The sequence below is a fragment of the Protomyctophum bolini genome (genome assembly GCF_963924005.1).
Source record: "Protomyctophum bolini genome assembly, chromosome: 6".
NCBI lineage: Eukaryota > Metazoa > Chordata > Actinopteri > Myctophiformes > Myctophidae > Protomyctophum > Protomyctophum bolini.
Window position 1 is genome coordinate 3,828 of NC_137867.1, and position 20,651 is coordinate 24,478.

At 40.8% G+C, this 20,651-nt stretch overlaps 1 protein-coding gene across 1 annotated transcript; it reads left to right on the top strand.

Moving 5' to 3' along the window:
* Positions 1-2,104: 2,104 nt before the first annotated feature.
* On the top strand, positions 2,105-20,412 carry LOC308317793 (troponin T, fast skeletal muscle-like; the record flags this gene model as incomplete). The annotated part of the gene is made up of 12 exons (XM_080767070.1): positions 2,105-2,352; positions 4,221-4,238; positions 4,957-4,974; positions 6,443-6,461; positions 11,046-11,094; positions 13,502-13,618; positions 15,272-15,349; positions 17,200-17,310; positions 17,570-17,682; positions 17,818-17,908; positions 19,550-19,590; positions 20,107-20,412. Coding segments are annotated over 12 exons (940 nt in total), but the record flags the coding sequence as incomplete, so codon positions are not given.
* Between the last annotated feature and the right edge of the window lie 239 nt (positions 20,413-20,651).

The window sequence follows — 20,651 nt, forward strand, 5'->3', positions numbered from 1 at the left end:
CTTCTCTTCTTCTCTCCTCTCTCCTTCCTTCTCCTCCCTCTCGTCCCATCCTAATGTCCTCCACCATTATTCTTCTCTTCCTCTTTTCGTCCTCCCTTTTGTCCTCGTTAGAGTCAATTTCTGTCCCCTTTTGGAGCCTGAGTCATACTTGGCTGCGTGCCATACCGCGCACACACCGGAAATAGCTGTATAAGCCCTGCAATGCATTGTTTGTGTATCGGCTATTTTCGGAAAGTGACACTGACTGTCGCGCAACTAACTATAAAGCACCCTTAGTAATAGTATATAACTTAATATTATTATTAATACACAATTATTCAGTGGTTCACAACTCTGGTCCCATTGAACCGTAGTGTCTATTATTGGTTGTCTGTAGTCTGAATATTTAACCCGTAAACAATGATGTCGCATAAGTCAGGCTTATTAAAGTGGCATAAAAGGCCAAGGCTTCACCTGTAATGACATGTATCGATCGATTGAATGCTTTATTAGTCAGAAATATAAACAGCGCATACAGTGTCTGTACTGTCAGACATTAAGGGTAAAAGGATATCACAAAAACACCCTGAAATGGCTTGTTTCCATTGTGGTCATATGCATTCAATTAATCAACATAGCATTTTTTTTTTTACAAATTGAAACAGTTGACTTTATAGGAGACGAGAACCATTGACTTTAGAACATCTAAACATAACAGTTCTTATGCATATTTAGCAACAATCCAATAAAGAACTGTATAAATAATTATGTAATAATTATTCTGCTTGTTTTTTCCCCCCCTTTCACCTCTTCTTTTTGCCAAACGTGAAGACGAGGAAGGTAAACCTGACTGAATCAACTTAAAAATGTTCTCCATCCATACAGTACACTAATGAGACCAGCTGTTCCCTCGCCACACTCTTAATCTGACGTGTGTTTGACGATGCCCAGTGTCTGCTTAGCCAGTCGTCTTTATGACTCACCAGACACTGATGTTTACCGTATTCATGATTTGCTATCGATTTTATTCTTTTTTGACATACAACTCGTAAAAACCCTTGTTTAATTACTGATTTAACATCAACTGATTCTCCTGGGCAGATGGACAGATAAACATGACGGATGCAGACGGACAGACAGACAGACAGACAGACAGACAGACAGACAGACAGACAGACAGACAGACAGACAGACAGACAGACAGACAGACAGACAGACAGACAGAGTTACAACTAGGCTAAACATAGTGTTAATATTACCTTCAGATTTCGGTTTCTGAAGATCTAAGCTCACACTGCTACCTGTCAAACACTTCCACATTAAGGGTGACATCTCTGACTGAGTGACCTTTTTTGTTTTGAATGACAAAATGTGGCCAAAAAAAGAAGGAGACTTTTGTCTGGGCTTTTTCCACATTCTGTGTGGCGTGTGGCGTGTTCTCCCACCATAGGAAATGATTTCATCAACCTATTAATGTCACATTCTGTTTTTAATGCACAACGGCGTTAACTTGATCTCTTTCCCATCAACTGTTCCCAACCCCATCTCTCCATTCCATTCCTGTCCCATCACTGTTCCTTTCTCCAGCAGTGCTATCTCATGCTCATCCACCAAGTCAATGAATCAAGCTTCACTATTTTTCTCTGTGTAAAGCCTAATTTATGCTTCAGCGAAAACAGTTTTTTTCTTTTTTCAAATGAACCAACTCATTTTAATTGACGCACATTTTCAGTTAATTTTTTTTTTTTTTGTCACGTGACTCGTTTTCGCCAAAACATAATTTTTTTATAGGCTTACCTCAGCCCCAGTGCCAAGACCAAGCTGTAGAAGGGATTTATACTTGTGTCGCACACCAAATATCACAGATTCTGTACGACGCTGGTGCGGAAAGCAAGTATAATGGCACGTTTGGGCAATAATTCTACTCGCATAATAGGAATCCATATATATTTATTTTTAATCAAGGCACGTTGTTATACAGGACACACACACACACACAGCAAAATCTGGAGATTTTATTCCAACCTTATAGAGTTTAAATTATTAGCATTCCGGGATTTGACTGCAGGGCGCAATATGCACCCGCACGCACACACCCCGGCACTGGGGCTGACCGAGGTTAAAGTGTTGTGTGTGTAATTTGCTATGTCCCTGTCTCATCCTATGTGGTCTTCATTTATCACCCTTCTTTTGAACCTATCTTCCCTGAACCTGGTGGCTTTACTGCATGCCCCGTGCTGCCCCAACCCCACCTAGCCCAGGAGGAGGAGATAGTAGAGGTAGAGGTGGCCCCGGAGGCCGAGGCCGAGCCAGAGCCTGAGCCAGAGCCAGAGCCTGAGCCAGTAGAGCCTGAGGTGGTTCGTGAGGTAGAAGGTATGTGGCATCTCGGGGGGGCGGCTCTCTTCATCAGAACCCCCCACCAATTATATATATACACCTATATACAGCAGCGAACAGAAGGTTCTGGAACCGGAAGATATCTCCCCTATTTTTCTGTTCCCCAGGGGGGTCGTTTATAAAAGGCGTCCTTAGCGAAATGCCGACAGTTTAAAAAGTCACTGTTATGGAGTCCAGCAACGGACATTTATTTATTTTGAATTTCCATTCCCACTGTAAACAGACAGACCAAAAACATATACTGTAAATATCACAGAACAATTATCTTTTACGGGGGTCCCTGGCGCACTGAGCCTCAGTTCAGATTAACAATCCAAGTCTTTCCACACCGTGCCTCCCCTTCATACAAGCCCAGTATGAAGACTGCAATAGATGTGCATCGATCGTGGTGGAGGGCAAGTGGTTTACATGCGCACGATACTGTGATTATTGGGATTAATTAGGTTGAGGTGCTCAAGTTAAGTGTTCCCATAGTTTGAGGGTGCACCGTTTCCCCTAGACATTATATAAACGTCTTGATTTAGTGAAATCAGTATGCCACATGTAATTGGCCCTTTCAAAGTGAAGGTACTGTAACTACAGTAAGTAACTGTTACTCAAAGCCATATTCAAAGTAACTATACTTTTGTAATTTGTACTTTGGCATCAACAGTTTTCAACACAAGTAATCTACAGTAACAGTATCATTCTTTATTAGAATCTTCTAGTTAAGTATACTGTACTCTTCCCATTTTTAATGCCTATTGTTCTTATTCTGATTAAGATAATCACGCTAAAGTGACACACCAGAATGGTCAGAGTCTTAATTGGGTTCAGTACAAGGTATTTGTGTGTGTGCATGTAAAGTTTTCCACTGACAACATCCTAGACACTGAGCACTGCATTGGCCTTGTCTCAGTCCCTTCCTTATACCTGTGCAATGCACATCTATTGGAAAATATGGCGTGCCAGCAGCATCAAGCTAGCACCTAGCCATTATCTGTTTAATTATCTGTTCCCTACAGAAACCCAGCCACCACCCTACCCAATGTCATCATTCTATGACGGCAGATGCGACTTAAATTCATTATTCCAATGAACATAAGTCACATCTGCTTTAAGACTCACAAATCAGTATCTGTCTGGCAACAAAGACTTTCATCCTATAGGATCCATCACCAGCAATAGCAAACAAATCCTTGCAATTCTCATTGTCGTTAGCTAGTCCAATTAGGTAATCCAAAAAGGAAAAAAAAAAGGATTTGCCTTGTTTCCATCACATTTATTTCATGACACATTTCCCACGTGTGTTTTGAACGTGTATTCTGTGTATAAGGGGAGTTAAAAGAAAACAAACTGCTCTTTACATGACTTAACGCTGCTCTCCATTGATGGCCACCTATTGACATACAGTATATGAAATTTGCAAACATGACCATCCCTAACAGAATGGAGGGCGTGGGCGCTGCTCTCATGTAAAAGGCCATTTCTTCATCTCCCATTGGTCCATGTACTGTCCATTCTTATCTATGTGCTTGAATGACGAATGTGGTGGTTTTAAGCTGTTTGACACTGCTATCTCCATTTGCTCTGAAGCGTTTACATTGGGGTGTTGTAAGTCAATGAAATTCAGAATCTTATATCTATTTGCTCTAATGCTCATGTGCATTGTTTATTAATTTCCAAATTGTGTTTGTACACACAATACACATGTAAGAATATAAGAACACCTCAATTTTGGTAAATGCGCTTTTTAAGCTCTGCATTGTAGAGACACAAAGCTGCAATCTGCCACCGCAAGCCTCTGGAGTGTTGGCTAATGGTGTTTTATTCTGCTCTTGCTTTGGACGCTTTGCTGCATGCAGAGGCCTATGAAGAGGAAGGTACGTTCACTTGCATTCTTCTATCTGATCTTCTGACTGGACAAATTGCTTTATAATCAGGGGCGTCGTTTGGGGTCCCAGACGATGGTAATTGCCCCCCCTGTCGTGTTTAACATGTCACAGACATGTGTCTTGTCTGGCATCATACTTTCATTAAGCCACCTTCAAATTGATGGCCCTATTTTGAGAATGTAATTACAGGCAAGCTAAAATAGCTGATCTAGCCTGCCCTACACACGTCACAATGCGATGCGATAGACTGGCTATTTATGTTTTAAATATAGGGCTTAAGTGGTCACTTTCTTGCAGAACTATTTTTTTTCTAAAATGACGCCTCTGGTTGAAGTTGGTCTTTCCATTATTAGTCAGACATGGAGGTGTTGTACAATCTGTAACTGGACACTGCAGTCCAGTTAGTCATCCAAAAGTACTGATCAAAGGTTCTAAAGGTTCATGGGTGTTTATATACACAATACATACTATGTACAGTATGTATATATATATCCAAAACACATGGCAATAACAAAATAGACATAACAGAAGTACAGAATTAAATTATAATGCCATTGGGAAAAACTCTAGTATTCCAAATCCTCAAGATACAATATCAAAATGTAATGTCTGAGCCGAGGGCACCAAGCTATAATGACCCACAGCTCATCTATGCTCTGCTTCTTTCTCCTTTTGCATGACATGACATGATCATATGCCCTGCCAGAAGAGGGAGAACAAGATGGTACTTTGTATTTCCTGCTGATTCGCTCTTGCCTTGCCTGTTGTTGATTTGAGTGTGAGCGTCAAGTCAAATCCAAAATTCCTAATTCGAAAAAATAACAACTATTTTGAAGTTTTCATTAGCAATACAATTAACTATTGTAGGACAGTCAAACTGACAATCCTGTTGTAGTGGGTTTTTTTGTAAGTGTGTGTTGAAGTATATTTAGAGCACCAAGCTCTAAACAAGTATTAGCATATTTACACACTAATTCAAACCAAAATTAACTATTTTCTGAAGACAGCCCATGATAGTCAATTCATGGAAAAGGTTTGTACACAACAATATTCTTCTTTAAGAACTTCATGAAAATCTCCCTAAGATATTCAAATAAACTGTAAAAAGAAGGCATGGTTGATTTCATGTAATATATAGTCCGGCAGTTGGGGTGTGGACTGGGAAAATAAATGTATTGGCCAAAAGTATTGTCTATATACATTCATGAATCCACTTGCTGACTGGCTGTTGGTATTGAGCAATTTGTTTTATAGGGGTTTATATGTGATCCTAACATCCTTTAGAAGGCAAAAATGTCAAACCTTCCTTATGCTTCAAGTATAGCATGTCAAACTAGGGGGTTTTCATGATTCTGAATCCATTCCAAGCATTAGTTTTGCACAAAAAACACTCCTTGGGCTAAACACAGCCATAGCCACTTGCCCAAATGTGCCCAAAATGTGCTGACCTCATCACATTTGTCATGACGGCTATGGCCGTTTTTAGCCCAAGGAGTGTTTTGTGTGCCTTATATAGGATGTTAATGGTATGGTCACATGTAAACCCCTATAAAAACATTTGCTGAATGCCGACAGCCGTTCAGCAAGTGGATTCATGAATGTATGTACGTATAAGCCAATGAAAAAAGACAATACCAAATTTTGTACATTAAACAAAAGACACCTGTTGGCTGCCGGACTAATACAACCCCTTGTTATAAACTTTGAAAGCTCCCCTCTCTTTAAATGACATGGCTTTATGGTAGAATCACTTAAGTCTCTATTCTGAGTATTCTCCACTTCCATGCACGTAGTAGGGGAATTAAAGTTGTGCATGTTATAAAAATGTACAACTTGAGGTGACCAGACCACTATTGGTTACAAAAGTGCATTAAAGTTGTAATTCTTTTTGGATTATTGTATTTGCTGAGATTGTCATGGAATTCTTACTCTTTACTATTGTGTATTTACAATTATTTTTCATTGGTAAGAGACTGAAATATGGCCACATTGTGAAGTGTTACAAAATATAACACAACTGAAAATACAGTCTACACAGTATGTAACCACATGTACAGTTTGCCCGATTAACCAAGCAAACAAAACACCCAATTTAGCCTTTTGAAACCCGGTTACTCTTTACAAATGTGTTTCTCTAACGAAACCAACTCTTTTTTTCTCCCTGTTGTTATATGTTGGGACCAAATGAACAGAGGAGAAGCCAAAGTTCAAGTGAGTATGTTGTTCCAAATGTGATAATGTGTTTAGTTATTTTTTGTTTGTTATCAAATGTTTTTTATTTAAGACAATAAATCACAATAAGACACGTTAACACCATGAATGACTAAAGAAAACCAAACACATATAAAAACAACACATAACAGCAAAAGCAAGGAACACAAAAACAAACAAACAATCCCAATGTCATTCCTCCATACAGTATCGACAGGCAAGGTCCCATAACTAGATTCTAATAAATAATCATACAATATGGAAACAAAACCTCTTGATCTAATATCACAGATAAGTCTATGCAAAGGGGGGTCTGCCATGGAACCCCATATGTCCTCATGGCAGTTCTGAATTGTAAATAGAAAAAAAAAAAGAGTTACCACCAGGTAAGTTAAAAATATCACATAAATTCTGGAAAGAACGTAAACCATTAACATCAAATAAATCAGCCAAAGTATGAATCCCCTTGGAACTCCATCTGGGAAAATGAATAGGACGATTGTCCAAAAGCAAACCATCATTGTTGAACACTGGGGAAAATTCCATTTCAAATCAATCTTGCACAATTTTTCAGCCGCTCTCCACACTGTTACTAACTGAGAAATTATTGGCCCAAAGCAAACTTTGCATTGACTATTCGTTATGTTTGAATAGATCAGATCTCTCAATTCAACAGGATGAACCAAACTCTCCTCAAGCTCTCGCCAACAGACCTTCAGAGTTGAAATGTGTTTAGTTCTTAATAGTACATAGTTGTCCCTACAATGCATGCATGACATCATGGAACAGAAGCATCTCTGGCCATGGACACACACCGTATGGACAATCTGCACTATCGTAGTGCAAGTGAAATGAAGAGTGTGAAAGTTGTATAATGGTTGATATATATATGGAAGCATAAAGCTGCTAAAATTCTAATGAAAGGGCAAATACAAAAAGTCAATTGCTTTTTCATTTTCAGGTCATTAACGCATTTCTTGAGACAAAAATACAATAGCATTTACATTTAATAATAATAATTGTGAAGTTGCCCGACGGCCAAGGCTCCAAGAACAGTCAGAAATTGCCGTTTCAGGGTATTTATTTCTCCCCCAAAACTCCTCCACCAAAGTCCAGTACAGGTTCAACAGGAGAATAACAATAATACTGAAAAATGATTAAACGAAATAAACACTTGAGCAAACACTACTGAACAAAACCCAAATGGATAAGAGCTCTCTTCAGGCTGTACCTTGATCACACAAGGCCCTGTAGCTCTCCCTCAGGGATGTTACCTGTGTCATTGCCCACTTCTAACTAACTAGCCTGTCCCTGCAGCCTCCTTTAAATAGGAGTGCATCCTACCACTGGGCACAGACTCAATTAGCACATTTCTTCTCACATACTTCACTAATATAAATACTTCCATCAACAACACCTTGAATAAACAGTAACCTAAGCATTCTCAATAATGTGTTACAATTAAACAAGTATAAATAAGCATGAACTCAATGACAAATAATCAAAGCATAAGGAGGAACCCCTCTCCTGCATTGCACTTGGCCCCTTCCTCATCAAGGGAAATGCCACCAGCAGTGCAGGAGAGACAACTAACCAATCAGTGATTACAATCTCAATGAAGTTAATTAAAACCATAGTCCTGGCATGTTATAGGAAACAGTTTCATGTGTGTTTGCATATAGGGCACGGGTTGCCCCGTGACAATAATAATAATGAATTGCATTTTTATAGCGCTTTTCCAAGTGCTCAAAGTGCTTTACAATGGTTCATTCATTGGGAGGTGAAGCGGCAAACAGTCTTCCACATTCACACACCAATGGTGGCAAGCTCACACCGACGACTTTTTGGAGGGCAATGTAGGGTTCAGTGTCTTGCCCAAGGACACTTCGACATGTGGAAAGGAGGAGCTGGGATTCGAGCCGCCGACCCAGGGTTCATTGGACGACCTGCTCTAACTCCTGAGCCACAGCCGCCCCGTTTTAACTGTGATGTGCTCATTCTATGACACAATTAAAAAAATTGATTTGATTTTTAAATGCCCTGCTAATTAGTGGACAATATTAAAATAAAAAAATGCAATTCAGAAATGTTCTAATGAAATAAGATATATGATAATGAACGCTTTCAAGTGACTATATATAATGCAATAGCATTACATTTCATCTACACTAGTGTGTGTGCTCATTCTGTGTGGATGGTGTCGTCGTGTCGTCCACAGTAACAGTGGTTTGTATTACCTTTCGTTTTTAAATCGGCTGATAGAACCCGATCCCCCTCCTCCGGAGACGCACACACCCGTGCAGGCGTATAGCGTGTGTGCCCATCCGCAAGGGAGACCAGCATGAGGGGCGGCTAACCAGGCCATCAGCATGGTAGCCAGTAATTAATCCCTAACTAAGGAGCCGACAGCTCTGCTGCCTTAGGTGCTCCGTGAAAGGCTTGATGGTTAACCATCTCATACGCCGCATGAGACGGGTGAAATGGGTTCCCCCTTCCACTGGGGGCCCCAAGCAACAAAGAGCTGATCACTCATGTCTAAAGGTCTCATGAGAGCCCTGCCCTGACAGGGCAGAGACAGTTCCACCGAAGAGAACAGAGGTGGGTAGAATGCTGCCAGGCTGCCAATATACCCTGTAGTGGTCTGCAGGTGGCTCGTGGTACAAGGCCAGGTCGTCCAGGGGCTGCTCTCTGTCCATCACGTCCCCCCAGACAGTCATAGTCAGCGGAGAGCTGCTAGAGGAGAGCGGAGAGAGAGAGATGGGCGGTCTGGACTGTGGGGCCTGGCTGTAGTATGTAGTAGGTCGAGTCCTCCCTGTGGTCCCACAGGGTGGAGCGGAGGTCCAGAGGGCTGTGGGCCCCTCTCAGCTCTGCGGGGCCGCTTAAGGAGTGTATAGGAGAGCTGCCGGTGGTGGGGAGCTAGACGTGGCTGTGCCTCCACATGGGACGAGCTCAGTTCTGGTACCAACCATTTTGGTCCATTTACCATTTTGGCAAATGGTAACGCTACAAAAACATTTGCCAAAATGGCAACCACAAGTTACCAGACGGCTCACTTGTGTTTTATGTGTCCGTGTGCTGTGCATCTGCGCCATCTAGTGGCTGGACCCCATATGACTCTCTCCGAGAGGGACTTAAGCAAGTTAAGCTATAACCAATCAGGAGCCAATGGAGTCAGCACCATCAGGGGAATACACTGGGGATCGGCTCACATAACCAGCTGTCTGTGCTGCTCATCCTACAAATGCAGGATGATTACAAATGGGACATAAGTGTAAATGGACAAGCTTCCCAATTATATAAAGAGACCACTAGATAGTACGCTACAATAACAACAGGTTATGGTAATCGCACAAACACACATTTACAAACGTTTCCCCCCCTCCGTTTATGAAGGTCCCTTTTCCCATTTGGCCAATAGAAGTAGAGCACACCACACTGACACTATAGTCAACATAACCACAAGCCCATTACCTGTACTGTATGACTTTTATGCTATGAGTAATGTAGATAATGAGAAAATAACTCCTAAAAAAATATAAGATACTGAAACAGGCGGAAGAGTGTTCTCTGATTAGCCAATGGATACGTGTCAATATTATATGGTGTAGCCTAAAACAAACAAAACTAAAACAAAGTGGGCAGAGAGAGAGAGAGAGAGAGAGAGAGAGAGAGCCTTGGCCTATTTAGTGTATGGTCACAAATGCATGAGAGAACAGGAACTTCTGTCTACATAGCAACATCACTTCACTTGGAGTTCAACTTGGTTGAACTTTGACTCGTTTGACGTCACCTCACCATGTGTTGACCACTCCCCTGCCATCGCGTGTGTGACCATAGCCTTAAATGCCTGTACACAGCTGCCTGCAGACAATGAACTCGTATAGTACACCTGTCTTAAAGAAACAGAGAGAAATATCAGGCAAAGTGCAGGTCATATAATATAGGCATGGCCGAGGGTTGTTAGCCTGGTAAAACCACTCCCCCTGCTGGACATTTAATTCGGCAGGATGCAAATCTGGCGAGGGAGAAGGGGTTTACCCAGGCTAGAGGGTTGTAGCCAAGGGGCCAGCTAGGCACTCCAATGTTGAAGCGCTGGGCCCTAGTGGTAAGAGGAAGGACTGCAGGCGGACCCGTGGATTCATGACGAGGAAACGTGCAGCTGAGCTTTAACATTGAGTGCTCGGTTGCACTTCCGCATTTGACCTCCAAATTTTGGAGGTCAAATGCGGAAATGCGCCCAAAAAGGCGGAAATAGACGGTCCCTCCGGCGGCTTCAAAACGCCACTGAGCAACTTACACTGACATGAATAGCGGAGGGGGCAGAGCTTCGCGCCAGTTCAGTCTCTATCCTTTTAATACTCTATGGTTGTCACACACTGCACAATGCATTTGTACACAAACAGCACCTTACAATCAATATCATTAAACTATATCTTGCATTTTTCATATTATTATTATTAGTATTAATAATAATAATAATAATAATAATAATAATAATAATAATAATAATAATAATAATAATAATAAACAATGTTCACTTCACCTTAAGAATTAAACAATTTTTGTTTTCTTACTGTTCTATAGACCAAGTGCACCACCTAAGATCCCTGATGGTGAGAAAGTCGACTTTGACGTAAGTTAACCGAGCATCTTCTTAAGCACTCTTCTTTACCTTTACCAATACCAGGGCACACGTTCTTACCTGGTAGCTTCTAGGTACAGCTATAGGACCCTGACTGGGGCCCATTCAGGTACTTCTAGGTACAGCTATTATAGTAGGCTACCAGAGAATAAATTGGGTGTTTAATACTAGATTGATTGTAGTTGCTCATCAATGCAATTAAACTGCAAAGCCGTTATGTTTCATGACGTTTTGGTTGCAACTTGGAATAGGCCTAGGGCTATATAGCCTATACAAGTTTAAGGGGATAGGATTATAGCGATAATAGCGTATTCTTGGGACTGTGTGTGTTTGTGTGTGTGTGTGTGTGTGTGTGTGTGTGTGTGTGTGTGTGTGTGTGTGTGTGTGAGAGAGAGAGAGAGATTACTGAACAGCGGACTGACGGCATTTCGTCTCTCGCTCCTCCGTCTTTCTGTGAGTCCCCAGATGCACTGTAGCCTGCCCTAGGGCAGGGTTCCCCAATTAATTTTCCTCAAGGGCCATATTTTGACTACCGTACCAGGCTGGGGGCCGAGTCGGCACGCGCGAGGTCGAGGTCTTGCCCTGAAATGAAATTGTTCAGGGCAAGACCCCATTTGAAAAGGACCCCCAGTTTGACATGCAGAGGCTACTGACCCCAATTTAGTGCCATTTATATCTGGGACCCCCCCCCCCAAAAAAAAAAGACAAAAAAAGAAAAGAAAACCCCTTTTTTTGGGCCACAAGGGCGCAGATGGCCCGCGGGCCGCTAATTGGGGAACCCTGCCCTATAGGGTATAGCATCAAGCATCCAGATACATATAGGCTGGCTATAGGCCTATAACCTATCAAACATGTTTGAACATTATCAGAGTGATCATCAACTCGGGACGGTTGGATCTTTGAACAAACAGATCAGGGGGATCACTGCTGCTGCTCCACGTTTTTATTTTATTTTTTATTTTTCGGAGCTGCAAAATGCACGAAATAACCGCTCTATGTGCAAACTCCTCGGCGCACCTCGGATATGAGCGCCTTGGAGTTGGAGCGCCTATAGCTTGGAAATGAGCATGCTCGGAAAGACCAGAAATACATTTACATCCGAAGCAGTGTATACATGAGTCCAATTTTCTTTAAATCGCATTGAACATCGGAAAAATCCGGCCAGTGACGGAATCGGAATGGTTTTTAAATCGCATCGAGCATTTTCATTCGGATTAAAGTTTTTGTAGGTGTTTACATGACAGTACGTTTAATAGGATTTAACTTCTATTCGGAATGAAAAGGGGATTTAACTGCCCATGTAAACGTAGCCATTTTGTCTGCACTACTTGGGATTACTATCCAGCGTGTGTGCAGTGACACTGCCAACAATTCATTTCCAGTGCTTCACAATGCAAATCAGCACAATCAGCGCTCATATTCAGTATCGACTAACTGAAACGTCCAAGTGACTTTGGTGCTAGAATGCAGTTGTTAGTCTCTTTATTTGAACATTGTGTTAATTAACCCCTAAACCTAACCCTCTCTACACCAAATCTAACTATGAATGCACCAAAGCTCTGTGTGTACGTCTGTAATCCACGTAACTCGAAAACCATTTGCCCCACCGACTTCAAATTCGACTTCGTCAGTCGGACGTTTTGTGGCGGTTGTCCAAAACCGCCACAACACTCCATATTTGGACATGGCTGACACAGAACTCCATATATATAGGAATAAAGGGACACAGAGAGACACATACTGTACAGAAATATGACATCATTCTGACATCGGACATAAAAGGGACACAGACATATCTGAGTGGGGCATTCATTTCCAACTTGCATCATTCCAAGTAGGCCAGTGCACCACGGACACCTCTCTAGTATAATATAATTTGCCAAAAATCATTAATCTACATAGCTAATCTTGTAGATCTGCTATTTCCCCCAGTTCATATTTAGCACTCCCAAATGCCTGGCTAACCCATGTACCACCATCAGGCATCAGAGTGTTGAAATCAGTGTTGTTTTTGTCGACTGACTAAAACGAATTGGAAACTAAATGAAAACTAAGCTATGATGACTTAAACATAGACTAAATGTATTGACAATTGTGAGCGGCTTGTAGATCGGCTATTTTCAGCAAGTGTAAAATCAGTCATTAGGACAACATCAGGCCCACCAAAATACATTTCAGTCGACTAAATCAACCGTAGATGTAGTCGACTAAAACTAGACTAACACCAAAACATTGCAGGTGGCTTAAATGTGACGGAAAGTAAAAATGAAAACTATTCAAGAGACTAAATGACTAAAACTAAAATCAAAATTTGCTGCCAAAAAAAACAACACTGACGTTGACTTGAACTGTCTCTGGCTGACTATAATGTATACGTTCTTCTTTTGGCTTCCCGCAGGACATCCAGAAGAAACGCCAGAACAAGGACCTGAATGAACTGCAGGGGCTGATAGACTGTCACTTTGAGTGCAGGAAGAAGGAAGAGGAGGAACTTATTAGTCTCAAAGACAGAATTGTGAGATGAGATTCTGCTCCCAACTGTTTTTGAGCGATGCCTATAGCCGCTCCAGTATACGCAGCTGTGTGGGTGCATGTGTGTGTGTGTGTGTGTTTTTTTCTTTTTTTTTTTTTTTTTTAACAGCATACACAGCCAAGTAGAAAATATACAAAAGCAGCTTGCTTGATTAATCGGTAATTGACTTTAGAACACTTTCCTGGGGGTCTTTATGTGTGTAATATGTGGTTTTAGATATTTTAGATTGTAGCAGTGAGCGTTTTGTCTCTGATGTCATGGACAATGGGCTCACTTCCTTCCTGGACTACATGTTGTCTCAGTAAGACAGCTCTCCCCCCCATCCACAAGGAGGAGCAGTGCACCAAATAATTATGGGAATTGTAGTCCAGGAAGGTAGTGAGACCAGTGTCCATGACATCAGAGACAACAGGCTCACTGCTACAATCTTAAATATCTAAAACCACATATTACACACATAAATACCCCCAGGAATGTGTTCTAAAGCTTCTAAACGTCATTAACATATATTTTTTTGCAAAAAGGGTGAAGTGTCCCTTTAAGGTATAACTGGAAGGCAGCATACAGGCTATACAATGATGCAATCGCAACTGTCAGTTATAACAATCACATAGTTGCACCGCTCAGTTCACACGGGTGTGATTTTGTAAACTATCCAGGATATTTCTCCTGAAGGGCATATGTTCGTATCTAAATTACATCTAAAATCAACCAATATTAACCACATTTTAAAGCAAAAAGAAAATGTGGTTTTTGGTGACTGTAAAGTTGCCAGAGGGCCAAGGCTCCAAAAACTGTCAGCGATGCTTTTTGGTGGATTTTATTGCTCCAAAACGGAAAAATCAAACAACAATAATAATACAAAACAAAGAACTCAAAAATACTTAACGCACAATGTAGGAAAAAAGGAAAAATAACAAACTACACTAGGCTATGCCCATGACATGGGCCCTCGCAGCTCTCTCACTGGGCTGTCAGCATGAGGCCTGCCCGAGCATAAATGACTATAGCTCTGCCTGCAGTCTCCCCTTTATAGGAGAGGATCCTACCACCAACAGAGAAGCAATTAAATATACACAGCTTATCTACAAGCTTACAGATATCAGCTGTACCTGAATAAGTAACCCCCATACCTAGATGTTCTATTTTAGATTAATCATCATATGGGGTTACATTCATTTCCCCAGATAATAGACATACTTTGATAATTGACATTGTGGAACACCCCTACTCCTCAACAGTACTTGACACCTTCCACCCCTCTTAAAGTGCCAGCACTGGAGAGGCCATACAAACACTGAGGTTACAATAAACACACAGGTTAATAAACGGAATGTTTTCCCTGTGTGTATCATTTCATTTGTACATCCTGTAAATGCATACATCAACAGTATTGAAATTATATGATAGGACCTGTCTGCTACCCACAGTCTGTGTGGTGTGTGTGTGTGCGTGCAATGTCCTTAATCAGTGTGTGTGTGTGTGTGTGTGTGTGTGTGTGTGTGTGTGTGTGTGTGTGTGTGTGTGTGTATAGGGCACGGGCTGCCCCGTGACAGTGACATTTTTGCATGCAGTACAGTACTTCATATTTAGCCCCAAGCAATATTAAAGAATACCTTACTGTACTTTGTTTAGGAGAAGCGCAGGGCTGAGCGTGCTGAAATTCAGAGGGTTCGTGCTGAACAGGCCAAAGAACGCGAGGCCAAACGTGAGGTATGTAATTGGGAATTAGAGTTCAAATATGCAATTCAGTCAGACAACTCAAGGAGGATGTAATATATATATTTATTGAATATAAGATAATCAATGCAATATATTTATTATGGTTTGGCGATGTATTGGATCTGCTTTTTAGGTACGGGTCAAGCGCATCAGTCCCGACCATAGGGACTCCGAATCCCCCGTACCTAAAACAGTAGATCCAAAACGACAGGTGGTAGCTGGGGTGGAGGTGGGTGAGCACGCATTTGTATACAGCAGCGCACAGTATACAATAAAGCATTAGCAAGTAAGCAAGCAGAATGAGCGCAAGTTGTATGACAACAGCACGCTGATACAGCAGCAGTGGGCAAACAAGAAGGCAGAGGAATGCAAACCTCTGGTTCAAGTAGCCGGTATGAGAGATGGGGTGAGCTGTGATTGGCTGAGTGAATCATGTGGACGATGCTGTGGTGGCCCAATTAACGGCCGGCGCGCTGACTGAGGTTCCCTGACTGAACTTGCTCTGCGCATGTCTACGACAGGCGCAAATGCTCATGTGTCTTTCCAGCACTCATAAACATACATGTATATCTGTTTTTCGGTGATTCCATTCATTGTACATGTTACAACGTTCAATGTTTTTGTTTGGAGTAAATTGAGGTCACAACTCTAATACAACATTTCAATGCACATACATAAATGTACAGTATGAGAGTAATGAATAAAATCTCATGAATCATAAATACCCGCAAAACATGCATCTTCATTAGGGCGGACAGACAGACAGACAGACAATCAGTAAGAAACAAACCAATTATCTACATATATACACATAGTACTTGAGGTAAGACATTCTATTTTGCGTGTCTTAAGTACCAGGTCTTATTCCCTAACTTGAGTAAACTAAAGACCTGGAGGCGTGATCAATGCCATTTGGCTATTCTGAGTGTCCAAAGAGCATTGATCCACACCTCCAGGTCTTTAGTTTACTCAAGTTAGGGAATAAGACCTGGTACTTAAGACACGCAAAATACAGCGCCTTCAAGGTGTACCTGAGAGGTAAGTAGTAGTAGTAAGCCTTGCCGAGCCATGAGGCCCATAGGGCAGGAGCCTATCTCCTGTTTCTGTAGCGTGAGGCAGCTTGATGTAAGTAACACCCCCTGGACATGACGCTAGTATGTCGGAGGGACTTACCCCCAATCCAACCCGTGCATTGACTGAGTGTCAAGCAGGGAGGCATTGGGTCCCATTTTTAGAGTCTTTGGTATGACCCGGCCGGGGATCGAACCCCGACCTCCTAGTCTCAGGGCGGACACTCTAACCACAAGGTCACTGAGAGGTAAGACATAAAAGTGCATGAGCATAGCAGCAGATATACTGTACAATGTACAGTAAAGTCCATAGCAAATCATGTACAGTGTACATGATATGCTATGGACTTCATGTTTTTTTTTTTTTTTACGCCTGTGTGGTTTGAATACCTGGATTGAATAATACAAAAAATATCTGCTTGATAAAGATAAAGAAAACGTTATTGCCCATAAAATGTAACATAAAATGGCACACTGCCAGTCAGTATACAAGAATAAAAACATTTCATAGAATAAATACAAATGCCTTAAAATACTATATAAAAATGCATTCCCATAACACAGCAACATAGTGATCATGGGCTGTATGGTGGATTTGGTGGTAGAGCTATTTAAACAAACAAAGTCTTGCAACCCTTTTTTGCTAACGGTAATGGCTGATGGCAATATGAGCGATCGAATGACGGTGGGTTAAGATGGTGTGTAGAGTCATTTTTAAATCTGAATTGCCATTTGGATGATTTGTTTACATTTTGATTGGTCCTTTGACAGGCTGAGAGGCAGAGAAAGGAGGAAGCAGACATGGGGAAGAAGGCTGTGGATGATGCCAAGAAGAAGTCCGCTCTAACCAACATGGGATGTGGCTACAGTGGCCTGCAGAAGGTACGATGGAGAAAGAAAAACGCTCTTCCTGTGCTTCTCTCAATGTTGACATATTCCACGTCTATATGACCAGAGTGGTGCAAATTGCCCAAGTTGAGTTTGTTCCTATTCAAGCGATTTTCACCAAACCGAACAGAGGAACAGCCATTGTTTAATTCAACTGCATTTTTTTCCCCATCACATCCGGTTTAAATGCACCTTTTTACCTGGACATAAACCAAACAAGCCTGGTTGTTTGTGATTTTTTATTCTGTTCAAGGTGGAGGCGAAGAGAGGGAAGAAGCAGACAGAGAGAGAGAAGAAGAGGAAGGTCTTGTTGGAGAGATGCAAAACAATCGACAACGTTGACAGTCTCAGTGATGACAAGCTTAGGTGACCCACAGGAGGGATTTGACAACAAATTAATGAAGACAAAAAAGAAAATACAAAAAATACAATTTCTGGTGTGGCGTTGTTATATATATATATATTTGTTGACATTAAGATTGATGTGCCATTGCTTCTCAGGGAGAAGGCCCAGGAACTGTGGAACTGGATGCACAACTTAGAGGCAGACAAATTTGACACCGTTGAGAAACTTAACAGGCAGAAATATGAGGTCAGTAGCTAACTAAATGATATGATGATATGAGGTCAGTAGCTAACTAAATGATATAATGATATGAGGTCAGTAGCTAACTAAATGATATAATGATATGAGGTCAGTAGCTAACTAAATGATATAATGATATGAGGTCAGTAGCTAACTAAATGATATAATGATATGAGGTCAGTAGCTAACTAAATGATATAATGATATGAGGTCAGTAGCTAACTAAATGATATAATGATATGAGGTCAGTAGCTAACTAAATGATATAATGATATGAGGTCAGTAGCTAACTAAATGATATAATGATATGAGGTCAGTAGCTAACTAAATGATATAATGATATGAGGTCAGTAGCTAACTAAATTATATAATGATATGAGGTCAGTAGCTAACTAAATGATATAATGATATGAGGTCAGTAGCTAACTAAATGATATAATGATATGAGGTCAGTAGCTAACTAAATGATATAATGATATGAGGTCAGTAGCTAACTAAATTATATAATGATATGAGGCCAGTAGCTAACTAAATGATATAATGATATGAGGTCAGTAGCTAACTAAATTATATAATGATATGAGGTCAGTAGCTAACTAAATGATATAATGATATGAGGTCAGTAGCTAACTAAATTATATAATGATATGAGGTCAGTACGCTAACTAAATGATATAATGATATGAGGTCAGTAGCTAACTAAATGATATAATGATATGAGGTCAGTAGCTAACTAAATGATATGATGATATGAGGTCAGTAGCTAACTAAATGATATAATGATATGAGGTCAGTAGCTAACTAAATTATATAATGATATGAGGCCAGTAGCTAACTAAATGATATAATGATATGAGGTCAGTAGCTAACTAAATTATATAATGATATGAGGTCAGTAGCTAACTAAATGATATAATGATATGAGGTCAGTACGCTAACTAAATGATATAATGATATGAGGTCAGTACGCTAACTAAATGATATAATGATATGAGGTCAGTACGCTAACTAAATGATATAATGATATGAGGTCAGTAGCTAACTAAATGATATAATGATATGAGGTCAGTAGCTAACTAAATTATATAATGATATGAGGCCAGTAGCTAACTAAATGCTGCATGCCAGCAGTGGTGGAAAAAGTACTCACTTGGTTTTACTTAAGTAAAAGCACCAATACTGCAATATAGAACTACTCCGTTACAAGTAAAAGTCCGGAATTTAAAATCTACTTGAGTAAAAGTACAAACGTATATTGGTATATATCAGAATGTACTTAAAGTACCAAAAGTAAAAGTACTCATTATGTAGAATGTCCCATTTCAAGTTTTCAAATGTGATCTACACGTTCACAAATGCGACGCGTTGTGAGCTTGTAGATCGGCAATTTTCAAATGGCTGAAATGTATTATATGGCTGAAGGGTTTAATGTATGTTTTTATATAATCTACAAAGTAACTAGTAACTAAAGTTTCCAAATACATGTAGTGGAGTAAATGTGCAATATTTGCATCTGAGATGTAGTGGAGTAGAAGTAAAAGTATTGGAAATACAAAAAAATGTAGCCTACAGCCTACTAAGTAAACGTACTTAGTTACAGTACTTTCCACCACTGGTCAAATGTCTGTCTGTCTCGTATGTTCTCAGGTCATCTCGCTCAGAAACCGAATTGACGAGCTACTGAAGCAGTAAGTCCCCACAGACCATCACTGTATCCTTGTCCCCTATCTGTCTGTCTTGTCTTTCTGTCTGTCTGTCTGTCTGTCTGTCTGTCTGTCTGTCTGTCTTGTCTGTCTGTCTTGTCTTGTCTTGTCTTGTCTTGTCTTGTCTTGTCTTGTCTGTCTGTCTGTCTGTCTGTCTGTCTGTTTGTCTGTCTTGTCTTGAGTTTTAGTGTGACACTGACTGAACAGTGACTGAAATCAGATTCTAAAAATGTCTTCTACATCCTGACAGTTTTCATTCTGACCTGAGATCAGATTCTAAAAATGTCTTCTATGTCAGTCGCTCTTCGATTTTTCAAAAATAGCAGACCTACAACCTCGTAGCGCGCCATTCGGTGGCGCGCTATGGCTATGAGCTTGTAGATCTGCTATTTTTCAATAGCTAAAGCGCGACATGATGCCAACACCAAAATGGGTTCCCGGCCCCAAAATGGTTCAACACCACTGACAATCTGGCATCATGTGCTTATTGACACTTTGCAGCAGCAAGAAGGGCGCTCACACCCGTCGCAGGAAGTGACCGGCCCCGTGCTGGCGATCACCACCAGGAAGAGGTGCCTTGCCCCCATGGCTTCCAACCAACAACCCACAGAGCCTGCCAACCACTTGGACGTCTTACAGTGTTATTTCTTATGTTAGGCTATTGCAAGGAAATTGGTGGATTTCTTGTGTGTCCCCCTATAACACCGGACCGTTGTTACATTATTTTTTTTGTAAATACAATGTGACGTTCTGGCACTAGTGCAACTCTGCTCTCCGCAGCATAATAAAATCCCTATTCAGCCCAAATGGTGTTGTAATTATGTTTGAATGGTCTGGGGTTATTGTTGTGAAGATTTGTGCAGACTTTGTGTTCACTGCACACCTATTCGTTTAATTAGTAGGCCTTAGTAGTAGCATTGTTAAAACTATTTTTTGGCAAATCACAAATGTGGTCTTATATTTCCTCTGGGTGTTGCTCAGTTGAAATAGACCTGGCTATAAATATTTAGTTGTCAAGACGTGTCTATATAATTGCCCACAAAATC